The sequence below is a fragment of the Melanotaenia boesemani genome, chromosome 6 (assembly GCF_017639745.1).
Source record: "Melanotaenia boesemani isolate fMelBoe1 chromosome 6, fMelBoe1.pri, whole genome shotgun sequence".
In the NCBI taxonomy this organism is placed as follows: Eukaryota; Metazoa; Chordata; class Actinopteri; order Atheriniformes; family Melanotaeniidae; genus Melanotaenia; species Melanotaenia boesemani.
This window is the reverse complement of record NC_055687.1, coordinates 27,429,144-27,453,769: the sequence shown is the minus strand read 5'-3', so window position 1 is coordinate 27,453,769 and position 24,626 is coordinate 27,429,144. Positions and strand designations below refer to the sequence as shown.

The following is a 24,626-nucleotide window of genomic DNA, read 5'->3' as shown; positions in this document are numbered from 1 at the left end:
TTCAACATGCAAAATGAATATTCAACATTTTAATGCTATCTTTTTCTTATTTGTTCATTTTAAAAGATGAACAAAAGCAACAAATTCGAACAAATTATAGACTGAAATAATCTCTCTCTCTCTCTTTCTCTCTCTCTCTCTCTCTCTCTCGCAGGGGGCATGCCCTCTAAATAAACTTTAGAGCTCATTGGGGGGGTGAGGGAGAGAGAGAGGTCTGCAGTCATCAGCGGGCCGGCAGGAGGGGTGAATGAGTCCTGCACGCAAAGCAGAAAAGGGCTGAAACTGCGGAGATTCACTCTGGTTAAGTTACAGCAAGCAGGAGGTGTGCGTGTGACAGCAAGACCTTTACAAAGTAGTTTTGTGGATTTGGGTTCTGTCGTGGCTCTAACTTTTTGTGCTCGCGCTTCAACTGATGCTGAGTTGAAGCCGAGACCTTCAGCGCTTCTGGCGTGTTAACGTATCCACACACACACCGGGACGCACGGCGCATCTCGACCCAGAGAGAAACGAGGAGAGGGAGGGAGAGGTCAATACGGAGTTCTGCAAATGGATTTATTATCTGATACTGTCTGAGTCGCGTCAAACACTTGTTAATAATTCTGTTCATATCTGGCAAACACTGATGTTTGATTCTTCTCCTGCGCGCAACAGATGCCAGTCAAGCTTTTTGGTTCATTTGGATGTTTTTTGAAGGGAATGTTACTCATTACTACAAGGATAACGGACCCCTGACTCAGCCTGGCTTTCTTGGCACTTATGTGGATCCTATCCAGGATGTTACAGTTTAAACGGCCCAGGCATTATTGGGCCACCGGACACTATCATCACCACATATCACCCTGGGCGTCCCGCTGTGTCTAGGAATTAGTCACAATACAGCCACTGCCTCCGTTTGGGAGAAAGAAAACGTGAAGAAAACAAAAAGTTTTGGTGAACATTGACATTGGCTTTACAAGTCTCATCTCTGGGCTACTATGCAATTACAACTGATCTCTTTTGTTTTGATCATCTTGCACTGCATGGATTACACAGGTTGTCAGACGCACAGCAGCTCCAGGCACCGGCCACATAAACGTGAGTAGTGCAGCTTTTTTTCTTTTATATTTTATTTGATATGATTGAATCAAACTTTATATCATATTTTTTTTTCCTCCGTTTCCCTTAATGTGGGGCAACAAAAGTCCCCCGTTTCAAATAACTGAGTTTCCAGTACTGAGTGCTTTCTAATTTCATTGATTAATGACTGATTCATGATTTGAGTCTGTGTAGAGACTTTTTACATGTACACATAAATCATCCTTAAATCACACGAGAACTTAAATATATTTATTAATTTATATGATAAAACTTATTTTAGAATATCTTTAATGTGTTTTCTGAATCTGTTTTGGGCCTGTGATTTGTAGAGAAAAAAAAAGAAAAGGATACTTTCTTGCTTTCAGTCATGTGCAAAGCTTTAAAATAGGATATATGGATTTTTTCCAAAGGTTATTATTTTTTCTGCTTCTTCTTCTTTTTTATTTAATGTAGGATGTAGAACTTCATATTCTCAGACTGAGTATAATGATATCGGCACATTCGGACCATCAGCAGCCTTTCTCACTGTTTTTGCTCTTTGATCCTTCGAAACTTAATTGGATTAATTGTCACCTGAAGCCCGCAGCTGCTGCTCCGCGCGCAGCATCTCCCTCCTCCTGCTTCCCATCGCTCTCTAGCGGTCAGCGCTGCAGACTTCAGGCACAGACTCTTCCATCCCGGTCTCAGAGCTAATATGAAATGTTGCTCTTTTGTTCCCATAATTAGTGATGCAACGTGCATGTTGGATTTATTTCCTTATAGGCTACTGCAACATTATTATGGACAGAGTTTTTTTTTTTTGTTGTTTATTTGTTTGTTTTCTGATGATGGCAGGAATAGCGCGGGTGCTGCCAGTCGGAATCTAAAATCATCTCCCATTTTGTAACTTCTCAAACTGACACTATAGGCTCAACCACACACAAGAGATGTTCATCCTTGAGTGTTGTTGTATTTCATTTCCCATTTATCTCCCAATGGTCCAACTTTATGTCTCATCTCTTGGGCTGTGACCAGTTTTTTTCCCCCATAACACTATTAAATAAGTATCAATAAAGTATATTTTTCTGTTCAGCCCACGCACACTTTATCACTGAGGGTCTCCAGATGTGCTCTGTGACTCTTGGAGAAGAGCAATGATAACTGGAATACTTCTTGTATTACTTGCCAGTATGTCTGAAAATGGTCTGTGAGCTACAATAATACACCTTCAGAGTGATGTTTTTGACCCTACCACCTGGGCTGAAACGTCTTCTTGTGGCTTTCTCTCAGCTGACCACAGAGCCTCCTGCTTTAATTGCTCTAACTTAAATATGTTTGCAAGTGAAAATGTAGACAATCTGAACATTTGCATGTAAGCTTTATCCCCTACATCTTACACAGCTCCTGTCTTTAAATGTTTGCCACTCTCCAAACAATTATAAAGAGCGTTTTTACAGTGTGAAAGAGTAAAAGTTCTTGGTTCCTTCCATTCTCCAAGATTGAAAACAGCATTACAGGTTTATTTGTTTATCTCTTTATTTAGTTATTTTCCTAAAATTAAATGTTTTCTATGTCAATCAACAATGGTGCAGGGGAACACACAGCAATGTGCTTTGAGCCTAAAAAAAATAGATGAAATCCTTCACAACTTTATTAGATTTACATACTAAGCCTTGGTGCAGATGCGATGAGCAGCAAGGAATTACTTCATTTTTGCGTGAGGAGCAATCTTCTGCCCTCCACACTGACTCAGCAACAATTAATTGATGTGTTCTAAGAATCCAAACTTCCTCCAGGGATGCAGATATCTAACACTTTGTAAGATATCAGGGAGGATGGAGGGATTAGTGGGTGAAGGAGTCCAGACTTAAGAGGCAAAGAAGGGGGCAAGAGTGAGTGGGGAGTCAATGACCATTCAGTTAATAGGCCAGAATTACCATGCAACAGACAGAGCCTGAGGCCCTTACTTCCTGTCTGTGATGATGCCTCCCAAAAAAATGAAGTCCTGAGTGCAGAGAGTGCATTAAAAAGATAATAAATATTTTGTATAAATAGATCCTAAGATGCAGATATTAAAGACTTTTTGCACCAAACATATTTGTTTATTTTTATATTCTGTTTTATCCATCATTTTCCACAAATCATCTTTATTCCTGTGTTTGAGGATGTGTTTATTTCATGTGTGACTCTGTTGGTGTGTTGCGCAAGACGCCGCTGTCCAGCTGAGGTTTCACTGGTGCAAGTGCAAGGGCAGGGCCAAATTCCGACGTCTTAAGGCTTCTGTGAATCCGGCCAGCTTGGCAGGAATACATATGGGCAAACTGTCAACACTTGTAAAGAAAGTCAAGATATTTAAAACAATGTGTCCATGATCTATGGTACACTGGCAGCTAAACCCTGAACTGAGAAGCACGGACAGCGTAAGCGATTGACGTGAAATGCCAGGGCTGGAGAGGAAAATTAATTCCTTGGGTGCTCACAGGGGTTGCTTTTAATTTAACAACCAACATTTTTTAAAATCTCTTTGAGGAATGAGCATCTGTGCAGCATTTTCCAGCAAATATGTAAAACATGGGATATCTTTTCAGGGTATTGCCACCTTACTGACTGTCACAGACGTCTCTCCACTTTCATCAACCTTTGAACTGTTGCTGAATTTAACAAAAGCTCATATGTGTTACAAAAGTTTACCAGTTTACTTATATACATACGGTATGTGTAGTTTATATGTAAAATGGTGCTCTGTAGATAATATCCTATCTGAACTTCTGAACTGCACCTAAACTATCACTATATCTAGTGTCAGAAGACTGATCCACACACTCTTTGTTGCTCCTCTTTGTGCTCTATGGGCTATTAATTATGGAGAAGGCTGTCATGAAAAAGCTTCTCCAAGAGTAAGAACTAGCACTTCTTGTATCTACTCAATCAGTCTTTTAAAATAGTGTAAACCTAATATTATGCTGATACAATCTTGTTGCAACTTGGGGATCATTAAGATGTCAGAAGAATGTCATCATACAAAAAAAATCTAGTCTGGTGCATAGTCGTGCAGATTTGTGTAGATTTTGATTAAACATAATAGAAATGCTGCAGTACTGATGTAGTCATTGTCACAGGGGCTTTTATACTTGAGCAAGTGGGTTCGTTTTACATTACTAATTCAAGATGCTGCTGACTTTGACTTCCTACTTAAACAGGATGGTTTTCCTCAGCAGAAATGGTTAGATGTTACATTATGCATGTTGAAGTTCTGCCTTTAAGTTTGTGCTAAAAAAGGAAACAAATGTAATTTTCAAAATATTTTGAACCCATTTATACCTACAGCATTTGTTTACCTTGTTGTATATCACCAGAAGAAGTGATTTGTGAAACAGTTATCTGATGATGGTGATGCAGTCGATTGAAGACATGATGTGCACTATGGCGTCATTGAGAAAGACAAAATCTTTTATTTTTAAAATTCTGGTATTACTGCCTTGAGAAGATGTCGAAATGCTGAAAATTTCAACAGTCTGTGTCTAATATACTTAAGAGACAACTGCAGCCAAATCCTTGTTTGTCTGATATTTAGATAAAGAAAATAAACCAATAAAAAGGTTAAATAAAATTTCCCTTTAGCTTTAAGACAGCTTTATTCATTTTCATGCAGCAAACACATATCTAACGCAACTTGGGGGAAATTTAGGAATAAAGTATTTTTCCCAAGACTGTGAAGTTGGGGATCAAACTTGCAATTTTCCTCTCAAAAACATCCACTCCACCCAGTGCATTTGTGTCTGCAGGTTTCAGCATGTGCAGACCTTTTTAGGCTGCAAGACAATTAAAATCTTGTAGAATGAGATACATAAATTATTTGAACTTCTCTGAGTCTCTGTGAGTCCATAGATGGGAAAAGACTAAAAGAAAAGAGAAAAGTAACTGACTGTTCAGTTTTTGTCCCATGTGTCCAACTTTGAACTAGTGACCTTTGGCTGATCAAATGCCACAATGTGTAATTTGAGGCTTATACAACTTTTATAGTCATTTTAATATTTTATTTGTCATACTGTGCCTGACGTAAAAAATATCCTCCTGCTCCTGTCAACAGAGATCTCTGGTGCAAATTCAGGGTGCCAACAGGGTGGCTGCCTGACCTGCTCTGACTATAATGGCTGTCTGTCCTGCAAGCCGCGCTTCTTCATGCATTTGGAGAGGATTGGGATGAAGCAGATCGGGGTGTGCCTGACTTCCTGTCCTCCAGGTTTTTATGGTACTCGTACCCCTGATAGAAGCACCTGTACAAGTAAGTAAATGTCTCCAAGACATATTCAAATTATGTAATTCTTCCTTATACACTTCTTTAAAAGCAACACTTCCTAAACAAACACGACATTATGCATAAATGAACCATACTCAAATAGCTTCATGTGTATCCTGATAAACGTCTTTCCATTTGGTAACTTTTGTTAAATTAAGCACCAAGTAAAATATTAAACTGTCTGTAGTTGCCTGTACTGTGTTTGTATGCAAAAACATACACATAGACACCCTGAATGTAAGTTTTCCTCTTTAAAAAATCGGTGGTGGTTCTGTGTTTGTCAGAGTGCAGGTCGGAGTGTGAGTCCTGCTTCAACAAGAACTTCTGCACACGCTGTCGAGCAGGATTCTACCTTTCTGTGGGCAAGTGCCAGGAGAACTGCCCTGAGGGCATGGTCCGCAGCGACACACAAAGGGAATGTGTTCCCAGTGAGTGCCCTCTTTTCATTATTAATCAGTGAGGGGTATAAGACATGATCTTAACCCTCTGTTTATCCCAATCAACCTTGCACGACAGGTACATACAAGCATGTTAAACTCAGATACACAAATGCGTTTACAGGGTGCCCTGCTGATTGTGAGTTGTGCGCGAACAGCGAGACATGTACACACTGCCGGCCAGGCTTTTACCATCTGAGTGGAAGGTGCTACCATATGTGTCCAGATGACTATGAGCCCAATGACAAACTGATGGAGTGCACACTACAAGGTCAGTCCACTGTGAGTGTGTGTGGATGCACATTTTTGGTCCATCAAGTGACATGGTAGCAACTGACATATTCACTTTAATATAGGAGGGTAATTCCATTTTAAACCAGAGAAAACATTTCTCATCCTTAATTCTCCCAATCTGTTTTTTTCCCCCCCTCTCAGTGCACTGCGAGGTGGGTGAGTGGGGCGAGTGGAGCCCCTGCTCTAAGTCTGGCAAAACCTGTGGTTTCAAACGGGGCTATGAGACCCGCACAAGGCAGGTCCTGCAGTATCCATCACCCTTTGGCAAACCCTGCCCCGAGATCTCTGAGCTCAAAGACTGTCTGGTCAAGAAGAGAAAATGTACAGGTAAATAAAAACATGCTTTCAGAAAAAAGAGGTATTTCTGTGTAACAGAAAGTATGAAAAAAGTATGAAAAAATAGTAACAATGACACCAAGATGGATACATACTCTACCCACTCAGTAGTACTTTTAGCTGACCCGTTTCGCACTCAACCGACATTGTATTTGTGACACATGGCACGATTTCAGCTCTCTATAAATTCCAGACCACACTGCTTCAGCTTGTACAATCAGAGTGAGCCGGTCTTCCGTTCAGGACTATGACTGTTTACTCAGAGGACTGTCATTGTGGCTGGGGTGAGGACAGTGCGTGGGGGACACACATGTGTGCTGTTGCAATGGGTATGTTTTGTGTTTTCCCACCAGACCCCTTTGAATTTTAAACAGCAAAACCGCTTTCTGTGCTCTTTGTAAACAGGGAATAGCGTGCTCATTTCTAATGAACACAGTGAAAACTGCTTGCAGACATGCTTGTCTCTTTATAAAATCTGATGTGGTGGTGCATTTATGACCTCCTTGTGTTTTTTGTGTACTGTATGTGTGTGTGTGTATGTGTGTGTGTATGTGTGTGTGTGGTTAGTGAGTTGGTTGGCGGCTACGGCTGGTTGTTTTTTTTCCGGGACTCTGTAGTGTTAAATGACAGATCGCAGACAGGGTAGGAGGTTGAGATCCAGCCCCCTGGGGCCTCACACTTACAGAACAAACACTGTGTGTGTATGGGTGCACAAGTGTGTGTGTGTGTGTGTGTGTGTGTGTGTGTGTGTGTGTGTGTGTGTGTGTGTGTGTGTGTGTGTGTGTGTGTGTGTGTGTGTGATGCAGCAAAAAGCAGTTGACTCCGGAGCAGAAACAGCCCGCTCAACATCAACATCCTCCCCTTGGGAGGCACGCGGCGACCAGGGGATCGGTTTTGGTTTATCCCCACAGCTGCCAATACACACACACACACACACACGCACACACACGCGCACGCACATACACGCACACAAACTCTCTTAACACACACAAATGCAAACCAATACATGCATGCACAATTCCAGATATAGATCCATCCACTCCATTTCAAACAAGTCAGACAACTGCACAAATTTTCACTTGCACATATGTCCACATAGATAGACACAATCCAGCTTCGTCTCTCTGGAATAACTACACAGCTATCACTCTGGGGGCAGTTTGTAAGGGGAGTCACCAGGGATTCACATGACTTTTAAGACTGATGATGAAATGTGACCACTGTCTCCCTTTCACTCACTTTCTATCCACATCTGTCCACTGATCCATTCCCCATCCTTGTCCCCTTTATACACACTTGCAAAAACACACTCTCTACTGCACTAAAGAAAACACAGACCTCCATATAAGCTCCCCACCCAGTCAGTCAGGCCAGAGACAAAACTTTAGAGTTGAGTCGACAGCTACTGATCTAGCCAGAGCCTGGTGAAAGAGGGATGGAGAAAAAAGAAGTAAATGGAAAGAAAGAAATGTGCGAACAGACATATTGGGCAGACCCTGTTTATCGACTCTACCCTCACAAGTGATTACCCAGTTGCGCCATCTTGAAGAGAATCTGTGGTGAATGGGAGCTAATTATCTGCCTCAGCGCATCCTCTCCTCACTGTTTACGTTCTGCACACGCTAGAGGGTCAGTGGCCCGACCTTAAGAGAGCCCCCAGTAATCCTCCAACAGCTCTTTGACACTCATACATCCTTCTCCTCATCCTCTTCCTTTCCCCCTCTTCTCCACTTTCTTCATTTAGTTTCTTCTCCCCCTCTGCACCAGATCTCATCTTCCTGTCCCTCTTCTTGGTACACTGTTTTGATCTTTAATATTTCATCCATGTCTTATTTCCTCTATATATAATAATGTACATTTACATTGGTTCTCCCAGAAATATGGACATACCCCAACTCTTCAAAGCTTATAATTCTCTTGTGCTGACCTTAAACTTGTACAAAGTTCTGTTAAACATCACTTGTGTGTTTTGTCTCTACCTCCTTTCACCTTCCTCCTGCCAGTCCTTTTGTTACTAATATACAAAGTGGTTAGTTATTTTAAACCACTTTTCACAGTTTATTCTCTGTCTCTTCATGTAACTTTTGCTAACCAAGCATTACCTTGTATGACTCAAAATATGTACCAAAATTCCAATGAATCTGATGTTAGCAACCATTTTTCAGATTAAAAATGGCTTGTACTGAACATCAAGAATGATTAATAATGATAATGATTAGAAACCCCTTTTTTAGCATCTACAGTCTATTTTAATTTTTAAAAAGATATTGTATGCAAAGCTATTCTTTCTTAAGAGGAAGGTTTAATTTACATGAACATTTGATTTTCTCATTTTGCATATGATCCCATAAAACATCCATATTGTTTACTTAAGGATAAAGATATACACACAGCTCTGACAACCTGCACATCTGTTTAGCAATTTCAGTATGTTTAAAATATCCTCAGAAAAGCTGTAAAACTGTGGCAAACATGCAACATTAATAATAAGGTTGTTAGTCGGTTCTGCCCTGGCATTATCCACAGATTGTAAATGTTTATACACACACACATATCTTCATTCACCTCCTTCTCTCCCAAGTTAATGCAGGCTAATTTGTCCTTCAATAGACCTGTTGTTCACCCCTCTATCTCTGCAGCCGGATAGACTGCGTGCCTTCTGCAAATCTTAAACCCTTTAACTCCCACACATACACACAAGCATTTACACATGCCTATTACATATATAAAAACACACAGCTAAGCAAGCTACCACTAGCCAGTCAGATAGAGTGGGTGGGGAGGGTTGTTACTCATACTCACAACCCCCCTCATGACATCCTGGCAGCCATGCGGCAGGCATTCCACTTGCGGGACAGCCCATAGCCTTTAATCCCAGCCTGTCTCCCGCCAAAAGCTCCCCGGACGACAGAACGCCTGCCATAGAGGATGTGCCACCATAAAACGCACAGTGACCTTCTGACCACGCACACACATAGACACACTTCCCCTTGACCTCAGCGGCCCTGAGCGCTTGATTTCTTCTCAGTGTGCCTGCATCTCTCACCTTGTTCTTTAGTTCATTTAACACCCAGTGTGTATTGTTATTCGTAATCTGTGGCTCACTTTCTGTAGCTTTCTATTTCACTAACATGCTTTTTTAGCCAGCACAGTGTGTGATGTCCTATTCAGTAAAGGCCCTCTCTGTGTTCTCAGTACAGTTGAGTCCTGTTTGTTGTGACTGTGTGGTAACCAGTTTCTATCAGTTTTGTTCACAGTGCCCATGCAGGGATTTCAGGCAAATAACATGAGATGAAAAGGATTTATTTCTGCAAACATTTACTCATTAGCAACATTTTACATCAAACATGTACTGGCGAACAGTAGTTCTCATTTGACTGGAGCGCTAAATGTATGTACATCTGGAGTTGCATTTGTTATAATACATATTTTACTTTGTATCTGATCTTGAGCGTAACATGAGGTGTGCAGGCTCATCTCAGCAGCAAAGAACAGACATACATGATGTACCAGGATTGACAGTTTAAAGATCGACCTCGCATTACCACTGCTCTCCTACAGTACACCTTTGTTTTATATTTATGCTTTCTTTTATGAGCTGTAAAAAGTGCCCAAGGGCTTGGTGTTAGGTAAATGTTGCTCTTGCTTCACAGCTGAGGCAGCTAAATGAACTGAAACAGCAGTAAAACAAACAGTCTGGTGCTTTCTTTCTTTTATGTGTCTATTAAGAGCTCATACTCTTATTTAATGGCTTTTTATTTTGATCTTAATATCTTGAAAAACAGTTTTAAATAATAAAACTTAAAAAATGAAAGAAAAACATTGCGGTAGTACCCCTTCTCATCTCTGATATTTCATCCTCCTTTTCAGCTACCTTCATGAAAGGCCCAGTCTGCTCTGACTGATCAGCCATTTTTGGGGGAAAAAAAAAAGACTACAGGATAGCTTTTAAGGCTCTTGGTCCATCTCAAAATGAAGAATACTTCTTTAGTAGGATAGGTCCTTCCAGGCTACAGCTATAATTGGCGTTGAAAGACTCGTTCCTTGTTTGTGGGCAAGGATCATAGTAATGGTCCCAACATCAGTTCCCCTGTAGCTGAAAAACTGGCACAGCTGTTAAATAGCTGTTAGCTTATAGCTACTATTTTATGACTTTTTGAATTCTTTTACGTTTGGCTTTCCTTTCATGAAACACTTCACAATTCTAACTACTTTACAGTGACATCTAAATTAGTTCCATTTAAATCCATACTACACCAACATACATCCATCTTCTTTCTGCAGCATCTCAGACTAGCACAAAGGATCATGGGTGTTTTGAGAATGAACGTCTTAGAAAGACAACATAACACTGAAGGAGTCTTTCAGCGAGATTTAATGATGTGATGTCCTACAAATGGCAGGCGTTGAGGATCCTTCCTTGACTTTTAGACAGCGAAAGAAACAAATAAACTGGAAATGTCTGGAATAAACTAGCCAGACTCCATCCAGCACTTTAAGATCAGCACACTAGTGGCTCTAAATCTCATCGACTAAGATCTTTGAATTTACAGTTGTTTAACATGGAGTTATGTGCCCAGTTTATTTCAAACAGGAAGTAAATCAGATGGTGATTAAACTGTGGAAAAGAGCCAGGATAGTTGTTTTCCCGGTACTTCCAGGCTTAACACTAATAGCCTGGCTGTATTAGTTCAGCACTAATCAGATATTTGAAGGCATGTTTCATATGTAATTGCACAGGTCAACCACAGAGCAAGGCTGCACATTTTGAAATTATTCATGACAAGTTGACACGTAGGAATGTTCCAAAAGCTTTAAAGGTGTCTCATTTGGGGACCATCATACACATGTCAACATACAGTTTACATAAAGCCCATCGGAAACTGTTCCAACTAACCAAAAGCAGGTTGGTTTGATAAACACTCTCCTAATCATCCAAGTACTGGCACGGATTAGGTTTCTCCTCTGGTTTGACAAAAGCACTGGGGCTACAGTATGACTAATCCACTGAACTTGTAAATAGTTATGGTGTTAGGACAGAGAAAACAATGAGAGCGAAGGGGACTTCCTGTGTTTATAGAGGACAGGGGGCATACCCTGGATGAGTCAGTGGGCCAGATTACTCCATTCATCCATCAATCCATCCATCCATGAAACCACCTCCCTTCCCTATCACTGATATGATTCTGTTTCACTTAAACTTTCCAATATCTTGCAGTCAACATGTGCACACTGCAGGGTCCATATCATAGATCTCCAAATCCTCTTTTTCTGTCAGGATATATAGAAGATCATTAAACAACACTCACACAAAATGTGTAGGTCAGAACTGATTCCTGGTCATACCAGAATGAAGCAGACAGGCGAGAGACAGAGATCTCTCTTTTTCTCTCTCCACATGTCTGTGCCTATTGCCTACTTCAGCAGTTTGACAATCCCCAACCGGCCAGCCAACAGCCAAGCAGGCCGTGCTGCTCCGTTCCACTCACACATGAGCGGCAACAGTACAACAACAGGAAAGGGCCTCCTCTGCTTTAACTCGCAGGTCCTGTCTCCAGCCTCCCTCAGGGTAGATCTTGTTATTATCATTAATAACTGTGGCTCTAGCAGAGATAAACCTTCAGCATTCCAAAACTCTCTGTTTTGTTTATGAGATGGTGTTGCAAGAACAGATAAATTGAGGGTTTATTTAAAGGCTTTCTATTTTGGATAAAGGTCTGCTCATCACAGACACTGTGCCTCAACAGCTGATACACTGATGGTTTGGCCTCTATCTATAGTTAAAGACTGACATCTAGTGGTGAAAATGAATATGTGCTCCGGTGCTCATGGAAAACTAAACTGTGATTTTTCTTTTACTTTTTCCCCTTTCTACTTTATTTTATGGTTTCTTGAATAATTTGTTTTCGTCACATAGGCTGCTGAATAAAATAGATGATTAATCTGATAATAATTACATAATAGAAACTAAGGCGAGCTGGACAACTTTTCAACTTTAAAATGTAAAAAAAAATCTTTTGCATGGGTTTTTATAAATATAGAATGTGATTGAGACTACCATCTCAATTCCCCATCAAATATTTTAATTTTGGTGTTTGTTTTTACTGTTTGTTATCAGCAGAATTTTAGTTTAAAAGACATTCAATTCAACATCCAGCATTTATTTTAGAAAAATAGAGAAATTCTGCAGTGCTGCAAAGTAATCCTGACAATTATACTAAGTAAATGTTTTTAATACTTTCTGAAAACAGCGCAGAACTACAATAGCTCAACTAAATTTCTAACCCTACGTTATTTCCAGGACGGAGAAAGCCTGACCGAAAAGAGAGAAGGAATCGCAACAACCGCAAAGACAAGGACACCCAGGAGGGCCGAAGAGAGAGGAAGAGGGACAGGGAGCGAGACAGAGACATGGGTGAACGGGAAGACTCTGATAACAGGAACAAAACAGAGCACAGGCATCGCAGAGGCCATGACACAGGGCCAGTCTCCCCTGAAGACAGCACTGTGCAGTAATGCAGTAATGGAGTGACTAAATCTAATGACTCCCCATCCTCTTCCCGTAATCTTCCCATCCTTCCTGCTCCTCAGCATCCTCACCCACTGTCTGCCCCCTTTGACCCCTTTCCACAGGGGTGTTGCTGCTACCTGTATGATTTGAAAAGACTGTTTATGCACCAGCGTGATGGGGCACATTCAGCCACAGGGCACGGGCCACCATTGACTTTATAAAGTTCTTTTTTTTTCTTCCTACTCCGTAGTTTCAACTCCTTCACCTCTACTACCGGGTCTCCTCTGAGTACAGGAGACGCTGCTTTTGGGACTGAGGAACAATAAGAGTTGTGTAATGTGTTGAGGATTGTCAGACAATTGGACTGAGAGATACATGTGCTTGTTGATATGGTTATTTAACAAGGCTCTGGTACAACATTGTGCATCTTGGTTTTTGAATGTAGATTTTGCAGCATTATGTAGAACAATGGTTTATTTTTTGTTGTACCTGTTCTTTGGATCTCTTTATTTGGTGCAAAGTTTCTAAAGCAAAAATAAAAAGTACAAGTCTTTGCTCTTGCCATCTTCATTATCACAACCATTGACACGTGATTAAGTACGGTCAAAAGCTGAAACATGTTCTGTACATCGTGGGGCAAAAGTTAACTTTACCCAGATAAGTGCTAAATCTAATCTACCACTGGTTCTTCCTTTTGTGTAAATGGATTCTGTGCTCTCAATAAAGCTCCTTGCCTAAGAAGCAAAAACACAAGTATGTCAAATAAATCTATAATGGGTTTGTACCTGCGTCTGTTGATTATTTATTAAACATTCCTTGTACAATCTTTATGAGCACTCATTAAACCTTTTCTGGGAGCAAATGGGAAGTCAACAGTATGCAGCTAAAAGCTGTGGGTTCAAAGGCTGTAAGATTTGCCAAAGGTAATTACTGTGGTGGTAGTAAATCACATAATCCAACCAGCAGTACCTCTCTTAAGTTACTTTGACATTTGAGAAACATACCTTTGAGAGGTCAATATAAAGAAAGGACAGTCCATCCCCCTTGTGGTTGCAATTTTACCAGCCACATTTTTTTACCATGCTTAAATTTGCAATTATTGTTTTTGCCAAAACATATTTTATTTAACTTTTGAGTAAAAGCCACCAAGACTGTGATGTAGCTAAACTTAAGGCAAGACATCCATTATACCTAATAAGAATCATCTCAAGTGTCTGATATGAATAACTTACATCTTAAAGCTGCTTTTTGTCTGATCCATTCACTGTTCTGGTGCTTATCAAGTATAATAACCATATTTGGCATGTGTATTGAAAGAATGATCACATTCACCAGGATCAGCAGCTCTGCAAATCTTGTCAACTTTTCAGAACTCTTTGAAACTATTTCTTTTGAACAAGAAAAAAGAGCAAGAAACACTGTAAAGCTGAACTGTTTATTGGTGGAGTGAATATTTTGCTCATCAGTAACACTACTGTAAGTGCATCAGCAGGCATGACAGTATCTCCTCCTCAATCACTCTGCAAAGAAATCTTCACAAACTGTACACAAAATATGGACTTCATTTTTAAAGTTTGACATTTGCAAATAAAAGTCACAGTACAGTATGTACACAAATCACACATACAGGCTAAAGCTATATTTGGAAAGGGTAAGGGAAACACCATGATGACCACATTGCTAAAACAAAAGCAAAAAAAAAAGAAGAAAAAAAAAAAAAAGGAGACGTCACCAACAGATCTTAAACTACCCTGCTGCCTTTTAAGACAGAACAAATTATCCATCACAACTGCTGTTTGTTGTTGAAGCATTGAATAGTTACTGTTCACTTCATATTAGCTACAAAATCTTCTCCTTTCTTGATTGAAGCCTTCAGCTCACCGACAGCATCAGCAATCAGCTTCTCCTCAAAGGCGGACAGCTTGCCCAGCCCAAGGTTTTTCTCAATGCCATTCTTGCCCAGGAGGAGAGGTGTGGAGAAGTATTTGCACTCTGTTTCCTCAGATCTGACAAAGGCGCACTCCACCACACCTTCTTTTCCATTCATGGCATCCAGGACAGAGAAGGTGAAGCGGGCACCAGCATACGCCATGGAGAGGGTTGCAGATCCAGCTCCTGCCTTGGCCTTGACCACTTCAGTGCCAGCCTCTTGGATCCTACCAGTCAGGGCAGCCAGTTGATCAGGAGGGAATTCAACTTTAGGGGTGCACTGGGAAATGAGAGGGATGATGGTCTTCCCAGCGTGACCACCAATTACTGGGACATTGACACGAGCTGGATCGAGACCTTTGAGCTCTGCCACAAAGGCATTAGCTCTGACAATGTCCAAGGTTGTGACACCAAACACTCTGTTGGGGTTGTACACTCCATGTTTCTTCATAACTTCTGATGTAATAGGGATAGTTGAGTTCACAGGGTTGGCGATAATGCAGATCATAGCCTCGGGGCAGTTGCGAGCGCAGGCATCGGCCAAGGTGGCTACAATGGTGGCGTTGGTGTTGAAGAGGTCATCTCGGGTCATGCCGGGCTTTCTGGGTACACCAGCGGGGATAACCACGACGTCGCAGCCCTGCAGAGCAGCATCGAGCTGGTCGGGACCCATGTGGCCGGTCACCTGGGCTTTTGTCTCAATGTGGCTGAGATCTGCAGCTACCCCGGGTGTGTGGGCAATATCATACAGAGAGAGTTGACTCACCAAGGGGCTATTCTTGAGCAGCAGGGATAGCGGTTGGCCTATACCGCCAGAAGCCCCAAGCACCGCCACCTTGGCGTTGTTCTGTGAAGAGGTGGACAGGCTCCGAGCGAAGCAAAGGGTAGGTCTTACAGCCCGGGAAAACATCTTCTTTCCGTTACTTCGTTAAGTGATTTAGTGAAAATAGGAATACCTCGGGAGCCTCTCTCGTCGGTGACACCAACGTCCTCTAGCCACGAGCGAACAGGAAGACTCCGGAAATGACATGCGTCGAAAATAAAGGTCGTGTGATTGGACGTTCAATTACGTAAGCTCGTACCGTTACGTCGACTTCTTTATCTCAGCCTCTCTTTCGGAGGAAAACAAAGCCAGTTAACATCGGAAGTCTAAATATTAGGATTGGGAATCCGTTTCCTCTCACGAGTACAGCCAGAACAACCAGATATAAAGGTACGCTAAATGTGGAGTGATTGTATTGCCTATGTCCTTAAAAAAACGTGTTGTTTAGGTCGCCTCTGCTAAAATAAGCTAGCGCCGTCAAATGAACTCCGTCTATTTACTGGAATCGTAGCGTTTAGCCCAGCTAGCCTTAGCCAAACATAACAGGGTCAATTTGAAATAGGTTTTGTTTTTCCAGAAATTCCTCTGTCACTTACGTGCATGCATTTACAATAGTACCAGCAACTAATTTGCTTTTGCTCAGTTGTTACGTATTGAGCGTTAAAATACAGGTTTTCTTAGGGTCTGTGACCGCGTAATATTCATATGTATTTAGGAGTTATAAAATTGGTAACTATAGCTCTGTCCACACAAGTTCCAGCTTAAAGATAGCAGGGTTAAGCTAGCATAAACGGACACAGTTCACTGATTGTAATCAGTCAACAGAACATCCCTTTGTTCACGCAAGCAACCTCTTACATTTCACTTTCACTAAGTGAATGAAGTTCACTTTTGTCTTAACACGTTTTAACAACAGATATAAAATGTAGTTTCTTGGTCATATAGGGTATTTATCATAAATGGTTTGAATGAAAGGCAGTTTTGTGTTATACATCACGCTATGCATTGTACTTATGTCAATGCTGGTTTGGTAGTGAATACATTTTCATCAACTGTTTTTTTTTTCTCTCTCTCTCTTTCCATTTAGCAGTGGAAAAATTTGAAGATCTGAAATCTCTCCCAATGATTTATCGGCATTAAAGCAACTCAAGTAGGTATCAAATGGCAAATGTGTCTGCCTTGTGCAAGTGTGATACATAAAATAGTGTGGGTTATTAATTTTGCTTTGGTCTGTTAGCCAGTTATTGACAGTAATCATATTGAGTACCCAGTGAAATCATGGCAGCACTAAACTGCTATAGTTTAATGACACAGACATCCCTTAACTTTTTAAGTTATTGCAAGCTGATGAACATCTATAGCCACTGATAACTCAGATATAGGATTTAATTAAAAAAAAAAAAAAAAAAAGAACAGCAGCACCACTGTTAGGGACATTTTAGGTGTTAGTAGAGAGTAATAATAGAATTAATAGAATTTAAAGAAGCTGCTTTTAGTATTTGCAGCAAAGGTGGCTATCAGATGTACTAACATTACTTATCTAAAGTCAGTGTCAGTAGAATGAGCAAAAGAAAATCTGTTACTTTTTATTATTTGTAGGAAAGTTTAGTGTCAATTAGAAGTTAATGATCTTGACCATTTTTTTTAAATGATGCACAAAAGGGTATAATGCATGCCCATCATAACATCTCGATACAATTGTGCCCTTTTCTTTAGGACTTTATAAGGATGGCTAGTTGTGGAGAGGTCGACCACTCTGTTGGCTCACTTCCATCCAGCAAGAAAGGCGGTAGCGGTGGGGGTGGAAGTGGGAACAGTGCAGAATCATCATGCCCTGGTTCCAGCGGCTCATCCCCAGCCCTATCTGTGCCAGAGTGTGCCATCTGTCTGCAGAGCTGTGTGCACCCAGTCCAACTGCCATGCCATCATGTTTTCTGCTTTCTGTGTGTGAAAGGAGCATCGTGGCAGAGCAAACGCTGTGCTCTCTGCAGGCAGGAAGTACCAGATGACTTCCTAGAAAGGCCTACACTTCTGTCTCCAGAGGAGCTGAAAGCCTCTGCGGGAGGTCGAGGTGGAGCGACAAGTGATCATGCCTGGTATTATGAGGGCCGTAATGGTTGGTGGCAATATGATGAGCGGACCAGCCGTGAGCTGGAGGACGCTTTCTCTAAGGGCAAAAAGACAGCTGAAATGCTGATTGCTGGTTTTTTGTATGTAGCTGACTTGGAGAACATGGTGCAGTATAGGCGCAATGAGCATGGTCGTAGACGCAAAATGAAGAGGGACGTTTTAGACATACCCAAGAAGGGAGTGGCTGGACTGCGACTGGACTCTGAGGGTGTAAGTGGGGCCCTGGGGGCAGCAAGTCGTGAAAACTCTGCTGATGGGGCAGATACTACGATAGCAGATATACAGCAACAGGTTACAGGTGCCCCATCTGCTATTACAGTCCCCTCAGCCGCTGCCAGGCCCCCCACTTCCCTCGGAGGTCAGCCTGACTCCAGTACTAGTCCCTCTCTGGAGGATGCCCTTTCCCAGTTGGAAATCAGTCCCAGGCCCACTCCTTCTCATGAGCGGTCTGACACTGGGGAAGGAGAGGAAGAGGATGAGGAGGAGGAGACGTCACCCTCCAGGTCCTCTGACCCTCACACCTCTGTGGACGAGTCTGGCTCTGGAGACTGGAGTGACGATGAGGAAGAGGAGGGGGGAGATGGAGAACATGTGGAGCCTTGGGAGGATCAGCCACGGAGACAAAGACTGACACCAGATGACAGAGCACCTCCTCGGGCAGAGTCTGCCTCTCCCTCTCCTTCATCCAGTAGTAGTGGAAGGTCCAGAATGCCTGATGGCCAGTGTACAATGACTGAAGTGTGATCATTAATACCATCAGCACTATGTGGATATGTTCCAATCCATTTAGGTGGTTTTCACGCAGTCACAGATCTGATGTAGGTGGGTTGTTTGGAACCAGAGAAATAAGGCACGAAACTTTCAGCATCAAATCGCAACACTTTTTTTGGTTTTTCAGTATCATCACTGAGATACAGACAGCAGGAATTTGTTGAGATGCTCTTGAACTGAGTGCTTTTGGTCTGAGAGAGAGAAGCTTAACAGTTAAATGGATTGTGTTGTGAGCCATGACATTTCATAACTTTATTTAGCACATCATGTGAGGAAGTTTTAACAGACTTCTGTTGGTGTTCAGCTGTCATCAGTATGCTCATTTTTGGTTGCAGGCACACTGAGGCCGTTCTTAAATCCCAGAAAAGTGGAAGTTAAATGCTAAACTTAACTGAGCTTCTTGCTTTTGTGTTTACATTTATTATCCGATACCCAGAAGACTTTTGGGAGTCCTGGTCAGATTTGTGACTTGCAGTGAAAGAAGACAGAAGTTAACTCCTGGAAATGGAACTGAGTCACTAATATAAGTGACTGCATTGTATTCATCTACATTTTAACTCTCTCGGCTAACATAACACACAGAAATGGGCTCATTAGAGCTCTAGTCATCTGACTACTCTGGCAGAAAACTTAATCCTTGATAACTTGGCCCCAGCTTCCACCCTACACAAAAGATTTCCTTCAGAACTTACTGATTATGAAGCCTTTCCTGTGTCATTTCCTAACATAGCTGTTAACTTTTGGGAAGTTGTCACTAAAGAGCTGGTTGTGGTTTGAAGAAAATCTTTTAGTGCATAGAGATGGAGCCAGGAAACATAAAAAGTTCCATGAGGCTTTGAAGCTTTATGGGTGTTTGCATTTAACATGTAATATTTAACACCATAGTCATTTTATTTACAGGTCATTTGGCTGTTTGCCATGGTTTTGTTTTTAATTCAGATTACAGTTATTTGAAACCCAAAATTTAGTACATTTAGAATCCTATTTTAAATTAATGTTAACATAAGTACATATCTGACTTCTTAACTTTTCCAAGCTTTGAAGAATTGGCATTTTATTGAAATATCAATGTTTTCCCTATTGAAGCTGTTGAAGCATCTGTAGCCTAATTATTGTTCTTATTGTCCCTGACTAAAATATTCAAAAGTGGTTCTGAAGTTCTGTGATTTGTGTGTGTTTGAAGAGAGAGTTATTTAAACCCTCCTGGTTGGCAGGATGTTGAGAACTGATGTTTTTTGGAGTTCAGTTGAAGTAAACGTTTATTTTATTTGTGCATTTCCAACTGTTGTAAATCCTGTTATATACAAAGTCTGAGAGAGTAAAAGAACAAGGATATGCTAGTTCTATTGGCCATCCTGCAAAAAGTTTCAAGTGATGTTATTTTTATATTTCTTACATCAGCTCAGTTTAGATTTTCCATTCTGATGAATAAAGTTTGTGTAACTGTTTTGGCTTGAACTTTTGTCTTTTGTTATATGGTTTATAATTTAAAAATAAACGTTGTTTCATCATCCTAAAGAGATATATTTGTCATCCTGTTTTAATAATCAGACATTTTTAAAAAAAACTGTTTAATATGTAAGTTTACTTTTATGATTCCTTAACATTTAGGGTTGCACATCTTGACCATGGGCCCATTTCCAGTTTCTCCACATCAAGTCTTTGTGATTAGCATCTGTTCACCTTGTAGGTGTTTGGTATTCTGAGCATGGCAGGTATAAACACTCCATGTGGGTGTTTTGCCAAGAAACATGACCTCTGGAAAGTAACAGGAGATTATGGCCTGCCAGCATTGAGGAGCCTGTCCTGTTCTTGCCATTTTAGTTTGTCCTCATGTGCTTTTCCAATGCCTCATTTGTCACATTGATTAATTAGTATGCATAGCAAAATAAGCCACAAGCTAAACCAAACCATGTGATATGTTGATATGAACATGGTGTCATTTGGCTCAGTCAAAGTTCCTGTTGCAGATTACTGGAAATCAGTCAAGTTAAGCTCTTACATCTAAGTTTACAATTTAGTAGAAGCCAAGAAAAGGGACAACTCCAGGCTGTTTTGACATAGTGAGCACTGAGGAATCTGAAAGATTAGCTGAACTGACCAGCAAATACAGATTTTTCTCTATCTGCCATGCAGATGCTGGTAATGATGCTTTATGCTTGTCCTGCTTCATCAGTGTGTGTCACTTTTATTTAATGATGTTGTTTTATTTAAGAGATAAACCTTAAGAAAAGAACTCAGTATCTACACAGTATTGTGAAAAACACAAAGGCACTCCAGCCCAGAAACCAGAGATAACAGATTCTAGTTTCTTGTGTCATGCTTAACAAAAAAAGTGCATAAAAAGGTTTTAGTTGAGTGTTATGAAACATGAGTCAACCACTCCACAAAGGTAGTTTTATCACAAACAGTTTTGATGGAGGGAGACACCTAGACCAGATCATTTGTGTTTGGATTTGCTTGCAAGGGCCTGCAGGTTCGCTGGACCACCCCACACAGTCCCGAATACATCCTTCTCAGTCCTCAGAGCCTCTGACAGAGGGAGTTCTCTGCCTGACAATACTACTTTCTTCACAGCCTGGATCACAGGTGCAGGTCCTTTGGTAAAACGGCTGAGCCAGTTTTCAGCCTGCTGCAGGGGAGTGCCTGGACCTTTGGCTTCCTGGTTGGCCTCCAGGACTCCATCTGCCATTCCAATCTGCAGGCCAAGTTCAGAGTCCACTTTTACAGCACCACTGAGCAATTTCAGTGCATTCTGGTTTCCAACAATGTGGATAAGTCGTGCAGCACCACCCCAGCCAGGAACCAGACCCATGTGTTTGTGGACGAACTGGATCACGCTGCCTGTTGCCATTAACCTATGAGAAAAGGATGACACGAGCAAGACAAAATATAATGTAAAAGAGGTTTTTTGCCCCCCACCCCACCCTCACGTGAAAACATTACCTAAAATCACAGGCAGTGGTGAGTTCTGCGCCACCTCCCAATGCTCTCCCTTCCACTAGAGCAACGGAGATAAGAGGCAGCCTGCACTGAGAGAACTGTTCTGTCAACACTTTGCAGGGCATATTATATGACACCTAAACACTGGAGCTCAAACTGGTTACTGCTGCTTTTGTAGTATGCATAAACACTTAGTAGAGAGGACAATAACAGCCCTTACCTGAGCAGCCTTGTGAGAGCATTCTGCATGAACATACACATTTCCATCCCATCCTGCAAGATGAGAAGTATTGAGACATCTCATCAGCAGAAAGATAAAGCTAAACATACACGAAAGAAGAAAGGATATGCTACATAATTTCCCTGCTTTGCTACCTGGGGGTTAGATATTGCTCGGACAGCGTTGAGATCAGATCCAGAACAGAAAGTTTCAGCAGCACCCTGAACAATCAGGCCTTTACCATCTGTCCACTCCTCCAGCTGTGTCACCTTCTCCTCTAGATCCACCATCATGCTGCCTGGCATGAAGACAACAACACAAAACAATAAACTGACTGTAATTTATCTTAGTTTAGAAACGACACTATAACGGAGTTTTATATGTAGAATAACAACGCTGCACCCGTCAGACTGATAATATACAGTGTCACCTTACCAGAGAAAGCATTCATGCGGGAGGGGTTGTTGATAGTCAGAACAGCTATGCCAGAGTCCTGTTTCAGCAGATCGATGGAGCCTCCAGGAAAGGCCTGCAGCTTCTCTCTGATCTCCTCCCGATTGAAGCCATGGATCCCGGAGTAAACACAGCCACTGCTCTGTCTCTGCAAGGGCCTTGAAGGAAACCCCATTTGTACAGCCTTAAAATGATTATTTGTCATCACACTGTGTTCTTGTTTAAATTAACAGATGAACACTTGAAACACTCAGAGAAAGAGCACTGGCAACTATTCACAAGACAAGAAAATCTTTCAGGATAAAGGGTCCCAAAAATTGATTGCAGATGTATATGTGTTTGTAATCTGGAGAAATTGAATGCCTAATAGACCCCTGAGTTGCTCAAGACTGGAAGACAATGCATGCACTCAGAAAAAAGAAAAGTAAAAATTAAATTATGTTCAATTTGGTTTAATTATGTTCTGATGTTCTGGTGTTTTACCAGTTCATTTATTAAATACTTTTATATTTTTGCATAATTGATGAGCTTACTTTAATATTTAACCCAGGTCTACTATACCAGTCTTTCATTCCATTTTTCCATTTTTCTAGTGTCCTATTTTATTTATTTTTTCATTTTATTTTAACTCAATATCATTTATTTAAACTTTCAGTGTCTTAGTTTTCCCAGTTTATTGAGTAACGGTTAAGACAGAACATAATTGTATGAATATGTGTGTGTTGATGTGTGACTCATGGATTTGCAGTCTGGGGGATTTGGATGGGAAACCCTGTTTGTTTGTTTTTGTTGTTTTTTGTTTGTTTTTGTTTGTTTGTTTTTTATGTTATCAGCTATGTGAAGTACTTTACATGGCAATTTGTTTGCATGAAAAGTGCTTTAGAAATAAACACTCCTAGACTGATAAAATGTACTTTCTGATTAAAATATGGTCTTAAAATTAGGCCTTAGCAGCTCAGAGAATGTGTCTTTTTTTATTATGTGTTAACAAATAATGTGAGTTTAACAGGGTAGATTTCTATGTTTACTGTCTCCATCATGGTGTTAACAATGAGGGCAAGACTCTAATACCTGGTCCAGGTTCCACAGCAGCTGCTGCTCCTCAGGAGCTGCCGCCTCAGCGCACAAAGAACCATCTTCACGCAGCTGCATGAAGATGGAGAAAGGAGATATTTGTCTTGATTTAAAGCAAATAATCCTGGGTACATTATTAAAAGAAAATACGCCGAGCGAGAGCGTACGTTGTAAAAACAGACATGTTAAGCTGCAGACATTTAACACCCAGTAGAAGCCGTTGTTTCAGTCAAGAAAACTGTATGCTGCTATAGAACCACAATTATGCTATTTTAGAAAATAAAAACAAGGCATTCAGGGACACGAAACATTATTAAAAGTTATATATTTTGTAAGACATTTGGATAAACCATTTAATTACTAAGCAGACTTTTGGTGACCAAATCTAAGCACCAACCTTGCTAATGACAGTCGTGTGGTGTCACTCTAAAATCAGCCCCACTAGAAACTAGCGCAACAGTGGAATTAGGCCCATTTGGATGTCAAAGGAAATACACATGTAGTTTCTGCACGTACCACAAGGAGGCGCCAAGCAAAAAGAACAGGCTTTGTAATCTTCTGGAACTTGTACTGTAGAGAAGGATCTCTCTTTGTCATAGTTCAATAAACATAGCATGTTTGATGCATCAGCTCTGCAGATTTGTCCTTATAATGTAGCAGTAATATAACTTTGAAGAAATCCTACTAATATTGCTGAAGTACATTGTCAACTAAAGTTTGTTTTTCATAACACCCTAATAACAGACAGCCTACAAACATGTTCTGTTTGTCAAGGGCTTTTCCACTCTGTGCTCTTCCTGTCAAAAGTTTTTAAAATTGCTTACTTGTTAAACAGAAGTGAGATTAGTTTAGGTCCAACTTTCCTCTGAGGTATAATGTAAATGCAAGAAAACAACAGGCCTAAAGCAAAATGGGGTTTTAGGTGTGTACCTGTACAGTATCTTTAGATGATGTATGCTTTCTCAGAGGTATTGCCTTCTCTTATTTCAGCCTGAAACATGCAATCTCATATGAAGAGGTGCCACTTTTCTGGAGGGCAGTAAAAAGTGTGAAATGCTTGAGTATCATAGTACTGTGCAAACACAGACAGACTTAAATTCCTCCCTACTTGTTGACATGTCTTTAAAACGCTTCACAATTCCTTATTAAGATGATTAAACTATCACAGATTAAATTGTTGTGGAGGGATTGAGAGTCAGTAATACTAATAATTTAGACAGTTATTCACACAGCGGTGTGCAAACAACTGTAAGAGGATACAGCGAATACTGGAAATGGTGAAGGAAAAGGAAGAAAATTGTGTGAAAAAAAACTGAGGGAGGTTGAGGCATTTTCTAACCTCTGGTCTG

At 40.9% G+C, this 24,626-nt stretch overlaps 4 protein-coding genes across 7 annotated transcripts; 2 read left to right on the top strand and 2 right to left on the bottom strand.

Annotated features, from left to right (window-relative positions):
* Positions 1-246: 246 nt before the first annotated feature.
* On the top strand, positions 247-13,760 carry rspo3 (R-spondin 3). The gene is made up of 6 exons (XM_041987299.1): positions 247-1,074; positions 5,147-5,341; positions 5,641-5,784; positions 5,918-6,064; positions 6,229-6,414; positions 12,725-13,760. Exons 1-6 carry the CDS (start codon positions 975-977, stop codon positions 12,937-12,939), a joined length of 987 nt encoding a protein of 328 aa, XP_041843233.1. The 5' UTR covers positions 247-974; the 3' UTR covers positions 12,940-13,760.
* A 595-nt stretch (positions 13,761-14,355) lies between these two features.
* On the bottom strand, positions 14,356-15,890 carry mdh2 (malate dehydrogenase 2, NAD (mitochondrial)). Its single transcript, XM_041987298.1, has one exon. It carries the CDS (start codon positions 15,771-15,773, stop codon positions 14,760-14,762), a length of 1,014 nt encoding a protein of 337 aa, XP_041843232.1. The 5' UTR covers positions 15,774-15,890; the 3' UTR covers positions 14,356-14,759.
* Positions 15,891-15,940: 50 nt separating this feature from the next.
* On the top strand, positions 15,941-20,109 carry LOC121641255 (E3 ubiquitin-protein ligase rnf146-like). Of its 3 annotated transcripts, XR_006010678.1 has the most exons (4): positions 15,941-16,076; positions 16,774-16,836; positions 17,403-19,352; positions 19,398-20,109. XR_006010678.1 is itself a non-coding variant. In XM_041987296.1 (3 exons), the coding sequence occupies exon 3, from the start codon at positions 17,415-17,417 to the stop codon at positions 18,558-18,560; it is 1,146 nt and encodes a 381-aa protein (XP_041843230.1). In that variant the 5' UTR covers positions 15,941-16,076; positions 16,774-16,836; positions 17,403-17,414; the 3' UTR covers positions 18,561-20,035. The 3 variants fall into 3 exon arrangements, 2 of the variants coding, with proteins under 2 accessions (XP_041843230.1, XP_041843231.1); XM_041987296.1 differs by having other exon boundaries at positions 17,403-20,035; XM_041987297.1 differs by having other exon boundaries at positions 15,956-16,076; positions 16,777-16,836; positions 17,403-20,035.
* Positions 20,110-20,149: 40 nt separating this feature from the next.
* On the bottom strand, positions 20,150-23,729 carry echdc1 (enoyl CoA hydratase domain containing 1). 2 transcript variants are annotated; one of them, XM_041986828.1, is made up of 7 exons: positions 23,675-23,729; positions 23,275-23,349; positions 22,186-22,361; positions 21,906-22,048; positions 21,751-21,803; positions 21,534-21,614; positions 20,150-21,445 (listed from the first exon to the last, which is right to left on the bottom strand). In XM_041986828.1, exons 2-7 carry the CDS (start codon positions 23,337-23,339, stop codon positions 21,028-21,030), a joined length of 936 nt encoding a protein of 311 aa, XP_041842762.1. In that variant the 5' UTR covers positions 23,340-23,349; positions 23,675-23,729; the 3' UTR covers positions 20,150-21,027. The 2 variants fall into 2 exon arrangements, with proteins under 2 accessions (XP_041842762.1, XP_041842761.1); XM_041986827.1 differs by lacking the exon at positions 23,675-23,729 and adding an exon at positions 23,445-23,603.
* Between the last annotated feature and the right edge of the window lie 897 nt (positions 23,730-24,626).